Source organism: Cyprinodon variegatus, unplaced genomic scaffold, assembly GCF_000732505.1.
Source record: "Cyprinodon variegatus isolate N-32 unplaced genomic scaffold, C_variegatus-1.0 Scaffold881, whole genome shotgun sequence".
Taxonomy (NCBI): domain Eukaryota; kingdom Metazoa; phylum Chordata; class Actinopteri; order Cyprinodontiformes; family Cyprinodontidae; genus Cyprinodon; species Cyprinodon variegatus.
In genome coordinates, this window is record NW_015151334.1 from 137,620 (window position 1) to 143,210 (window position 5,591).

A 5,591-nucleotide genomic window follows, 5' to 3' on the forward strand; every position below is an offset into this window, starting at 1 on the left:
AAAGCTGCTGGGATTCTATTTGTGGAAAACTTGAAACTGAATTGATCTGAAATGTTGCAGAAACGACTCACAGAGTTTAGGACGTCCATCTTCTGTTGGGTTTTAAAGGTGTTGAGCTGAAAAACATCAGAAGGAAGATTTGGGTTCAAAGCAGACTGACTCCATATGATGGGGAGGTTCCCCTCCTGCCTTCCCGGTGATAGTTCTTCCGGGTTGTACCTGCAGGCAGTAATCCAGGGCAAAGTGTTGGTAACATTTCCGTGTGGCGAGCAGCAGGTGGCTCGCCCGCTCCGCGTCGGCGGCTTTGTGCCGCGACACCTGAGCGTTCTTCGCCGCTGCCGTCTCCAGGTCCTCTCCGATCCGTACGAACTCCTTCCTGGTGTCGACCAGCTGGGGCAGGAACCTTGGAGGCAGAGACAGCAGGAAGGGATCAGGATGGGGTTTGGGGTGGAGACATAGTGGACCTCATAGAGACTCACTGTGAGCAGAGGCTGGACAGCTGCTGGACAATGGCTCGCTGGGTCTGATCCAGCAGCATCTGAGGAGGAGACGGGAGAAAGGAGACGTCAGCTGAACTTCAGGGAGGAGAAGAAGAGGGCAGGAGGACTCACCGTGTGGAAGCTCAGCATCTCCTGCAAACCCTGCTGGAACTGGTTCAGGCAGCTCTGAACAGAAAAAGCAAACAGGAAGTCAGGGAGACAAAAAGCTCCACATTCCCATCATCTCCGCAGGCCTCCTTACCATCACCACCGTCTCCTTCTTCTGATACGACAACAGCTCCGCCAGGCTGCTCAGGAACAGCTTATTGGCCGAGTTGTACGCTTGTCCCGCCTCCACCATCTTCCCACACAGCTTCATCACCTGATTGGTCAGAAACAGTCAGAGCAGAGAGTCGCTATGTGATGTTTAACGTCTGACGGTTTGTCTCCATCAGAGAAAGGAGGCTGAACCCAGCAGCGGGTCAGTGCCTCAAAAAAAAACAGAACTTTAAGTGTCATCAGGGATAGTGGTACCTTATCCAGGTGGGTCTCCAGTGAGGAAACATCGGCCTCAAACTGATCCAGAGTCAGTCTAAAGCAAGAAGATGAAACATGATCAGGATTTTCCTCTGGATAACAACTGGAATCACTTCTCCAGGAGGAGGTTCTTCACTAGCTGCTCCACAGGGAGCTTTAATTAGCAGCTGAGCACCCTGGTTTCTGGAAGTCACCAGGAGCTCCAGAGGCTGAACCTGGACTTTCAACCACTTCCAGGTGAGTCCTCACACTGACTCTGAGCCTCTCCAGCTCTTGCTGAAGGTGATGTGATTAACACACCATTAGAAGCTCGTCCTCTGGACCAGAATCCATTTCCTTCAGCTGAATTCCTTCAGATTATCACTAGTTTCCATCACCCTTATTCTTATATTGTTTTCCAGTGTACTCCTGTTTCTCTGACGGTGACTGCCTGGATGTGCTCTCTTCATCCTCTGACATGGGAGCTGGCTCGGAGCTCGTCTGCCTGGCTGTGTGTTTCCTGGATCGGGTCACCATTTACAGTTGCCTTTTGTATCTCTGCTTCTGTCTCCTTGAACCCCAGTCGGCCTCAGCAGATGGCCGCTCACACTGAGCCTGGTTCTGCCTGAGGTTTCTTCCCGTTAAAAGGAAGTTTTTCCTCTCCACTGTCACTACAAGCATGCATAGTGTGAGGCATTGCATTTGAGTCAATGCAATCAACTTTGAGTCAGTTTGACTGTATGATCTGATGAACTGTAAAGTGCCTTGAGATCAATGTGTTGTGAATTGGGATATAGAAATGAACTGAATTATTCCCTTTTAGTTATTGAAGGTCCTTCTGATGAAAAGATCCTAGCTAAAACAACCTTCTATGTTTTTAATCAGAAATCCAGATCTATCCCCTGCCCCATCTGCTGCCTTGTTCATTGGTTCCACTTGTTTAGTCTAAATGCTGAATTAATGTCCCGGTTATTAATAAAATCTGACAAGACAGAACTAGACGTTACCTGAACTCAGGTGAGTCCTTGATGCACTCCTCAAAGTCCAACAGGGAGTCCATGACGTCACGCAGACTCCCTGGTAACGTCACCGAGTCTTCAGTAAGGTTTATTCAACATCCTAACCGTTAGTTAGCAGTTAGCCTGTTAGCTCCGCTGCTGATTCCGTTCATTTCCGGTGAGCGGTGTTTTTAAAATGACACTCTGTGCTGCAGACCTACACGGAACGTTCTGGAGACTCCGGTCCACTCTGCATACCGCTTCGCTTCGGACGAACCTGTAGATTTAAATTGTTTCAGTTGCTTTATTGAAGTGACAGCTGTCTTTGGTACAGTCAGCTAATCCGGTTCAATGGAGCGTCGGTTCATCAGGAGAGGAAAGCGACCCCTAGCGGCTCGGAGTGGAACTGCACCCACTGAGCGCCTAACAGTGATGGTTCATAAAAACACTTAAGGAAATAATAAATATAAGATTGTAATTTGATCCATAATGTAATTCAGAAAAGCTTCTGTGTTTATTAAATAATAATATTTAATTTAAATAACAATAATTTTTATTTATCTGGGGGAAAAATAATCTCAAAAGACTCATTGCCTCAACAACTTTAAAAACTAGATTGGGCTTATTGTACATCATAGGCCTAAAAAATCTTGAATAAAAATCTGAATATTTAAGTCATTTTTACTCCCATGTTTTAATCCGCCTCACATAAATGCATTCAAATTAACAAACTAGAAAAAAAATTTCATTCTTACAACCTTAAAAATTCTTTAAGGTTTTTATACTACGGTACTAATAAATTAATCTTGAGAATTTTTGTTGCATACATTTTTAATATTTTTTTAAATGCAATTAGAATTCTAAACTGTATATTTTTTAAATGATTTTCATGATTTTGTCACCAAATATATATGTTTATTCAGTTTTTAGACTTTGATGAGATGTTTTGTGAATTGATAAACTGTAAGGAAACTGAATTGCTTTGAAACACTTTTAAGCCTTTAAAACTGAATATAAGGTTCATGTTTATAAATTAAAGTTTTAAAAATGTTTGCTCTTTCGTTGCCCAATCTGACAGTAGTTTTCCTTCTACATCCAAACATGATGTATCAACGGTGTATAAATAATCAGAATGGAATTAATCTCTAAGTGGACGTCCTGAAACAGTTTTTTGCCACTTAAAAAATGTAAAACACACAAAGACATAAAGAAAAAGGTTTATTGAAAACAACGAGACGTGCAGATGTGAGACCAGGGATAAGGAGGAAGCTTCTGAGGGCTCAGTGGCAGATAGAGACCAGGATGACGGTGACGTTGTCGGCACAGCCTCGTCTCACCGCCTCGCTGGCCAACTGCTGACATGCAGCTTCAAAACGAAGCTCCTCCTCCGTCAGATCTGCCCTCTGCTCCACGCTCGCCTCCTGCAGGAAGAAAACTTCTTATCAGATCTGAGTCGTTTCCAAGCTACCACAGAGTATTAGAGACAGGCTAGAGATCTTCTTTTTTCTATTTCGAGAATAAAGTCGTAAAATTAAGACAACTCTTACAAAAAGCCCTCCTCTAAAACGAGGAATGTCGAGCATCATGTGAAGTTATAATTTAGCTCTGGTTTGGCAAATAAGGAAATCTTTTAGCAGCAGCATCAAACTGGGCAGTAGGTCAAAGTGGACTCAGGTCGCTGTTTGGTGCTGCTGGTCGGCCGTCATCTGATGGTCGGAGCTTGAAGCTTTCTTTCTGAAACGGGTTGTGCTATGATGACTTCATTGTCGTAATATTATGACTGTATTTTCATAATGTTACGACTTTATTCTCCAAATATAAAAATCTCTAGTCTGGCCATAATACTCCGTCATACCAAGCAGGTTTAAAGCTTTAAAATGAAAATAATACCTGGAGGATTTTGAGGACAAACTTCACGGCTTCATCAGCTGAAAACACCTTGAACAAACCGTCACAGGCCAGGAGGATGAACCTGCAGACAAACAGCCTTTAATCATGTGTCTGCTTAACCGAGCAGAGGTCAAAGGGCAGATATGGAGCAGATATTTTGGAAAAGAAATCTTAAAAAAAAGCAAACTTTAAATAAACCTTTAAAAAACTTTTTTATAAAAAAAAAAGGTTTTGAGAGCAAAACTCAAATTTCATTGTTTTACATTTCTTATTAATTCAAAATTTATTTTTTATGCTTCTTCAAACATTTTTTTATGCATTTTATATTTTCAAATTTATTCTTTAAGATTTTTTTTTTTTTTTTTATTGATTTTTTTTTTTCTGAATATCTGCTTTTCAGATCTTTACTATTTTTTCAACTTTGGTCTCAGATCATATTCTCTTCACTTCAAGCCAAATCCAAACGTTCAGTCTTGACCAATAAAAATGTTGCCTTCATCCATCAGACCAATAGAAATGCATCAAAAAAACAAAATAAAAAAACAGCAAAATAAAATGACTAATGAAAAAAAAGAAAATAGATAAGAGGAAACAGGATTTTTTTTCAATTTTCATTTAGAAAACATGTTTTTTTGCAACAATAATGGATCAAAATTCCCTCCATTCAGCATCTGAAGGAAACACTGCTTCATTAGAACTGACTGGTGACCAGTATTCTTTGTCCTTCTGCTGAAATGTAAAAGTTCACATGGTTCTGATATTTTGGGTTCAGGATTTTTTTTAACCTAAAACACACATATTCCACAGCGACCGCTTGTTTACAGCTGGTATTCTTGTCTATTTAGGGGCCGTTTCTCAATTCACAAGACCGTGAGTACGGACTCGTGTCCTCGCCAAGGATGTTCTTGAGAAGAACAAAAGAAAGTGAGGACTTTGGGAGAACAGAAGCACGCAGCATAAATATGGATCAATTAGAACAGTGCTAGGACTGAGACTGATGACGTTTCACAAGTACAAGAGCGCATGAGAACACACAAGTACACAAATAGAGAAACAGCCAGGCTCTCCCTCACCCCCTAGAATAGGAGGGAGTCACCTTAGCAACCAAGGACATCAATGCTGCCTCCTGCCTGCCTACATTTCTGGTCCTCACTGATTCTGAGCATTTTTTCTTGCCTGTCGTTAGCGGTTAGCTGACACCTCCTCACATCAGGCGTCGAAATGATTCCGCAGCGTTTGTACTGCCCGTCACCGATGGAGCGGGACACCTCCAGGACGCCGAGCACCCGGCCGTCTCTGTGGAAAGACAGCCGAGTCAGATTTGTTTGGGTGAGGACGGGGTTCCGTCAGACGGCGACCCACCTGACGGTGCCGCCGGCTCTCTGGATCCGCATTCGCTCCTCGTAGATGGTCGGGTTGTGTTCCTTGCTGAGAGCCAGAGTCACTGGCTTCTTCTGATCGTCTGCAGCCGCCGCCTCCATCCGACACAGCACCGCCTGCAGACACATGGCCAGATTCCTCACATCATTCTGCTGCTCTTTAGGAGCCTCCTGGAAAGCCTCTATAACAGAGGTCACGGATTAGCGGACAGCGGTAAAGCCATTCGGAGCATACGGCACCAGGCTACACGTGATACAAATTATCCACTGAGCTGCTGTCAGTCTGGGTTGCTGCTGCTGCTACTTTTAGACACAGCAGGCAAACCTGT

General features: G+C 43.2%; 2 protein-coding genes across 2 annotated transcripts in view; both read right to left on the reverse strand.

Moving 5' to 3' along the window:
• Positions 1 to 2,351, reverse strand: part of LOC107099528 (arf-GAP with coiled-coil, ANK repeat and PH domain-containing protein 2-like) — a 26,447-nt gene extending 24,096 nt beyond the window's left edge. The window contains exons 1-7 of the mRNA XM_015397689.1: positions 2,003 to 2,351; positions 1,014 to 1,071; positions 742 to 861; positions 612 to 665; positions 480 to 538; positions 220 to 403; positions 72 to 116 (exon numbers count right to left, since the gene is read on the reverse strand). Of these exons, the coding sequence (XP_015253175.1) occupies positions 72 to 116; positions 220 to 403; positions 480 to 538; positions 612 to 665; positions 742 to 861; positions 1,014 to 1,071; positions 2,003 to 2,055 (573 nt within the window). The 5' untranslated portion in view covers positions 2,056 to 2,351. The remainder of the gene's footprint in view (positions 1 to 71; positions 117 to 219; positions 404 to 479; positions 539 to 611; positions 666 to 741; positions 862 to 1,013; positions 1,072 to 2,002) is intronic.
• An 848-nt stretch (positions 2,352 to 3,199) lies between these two features.
• ilkap (ILK associated serine/threonine phosphatase) overlaps positions 3,200 to 5,591 on the reverse strand; it is a 17,086-nt gene continuing 14,694 nt past the window's right edge. The window contains exons 7-10 of the mRNA XM_015397691.1: positions 5,246 to 5,379; positions 5,060 to 5,179; positions 3,884 to 3,965; positions 3,200 to 3,414 (exon numbers count right to left, since the gene is read on the reverse strand). Coding sequence (XP_015253177.1) covers positions 3,274 to 3,414; positions 3,884 to 3,965; positions 5,060 to 5,179; positions 5,246 to 5,379 — 477 coding nt within the window. The 3' untranslated portion in view covers positions 3,200 to 3,273. The remainder of the gene's footprint in view (positions 3,415 to 3,883; positions 3,966 to 5,059; positions 5,180 to 5,245; positions 5,380 to 5,591) is intronic.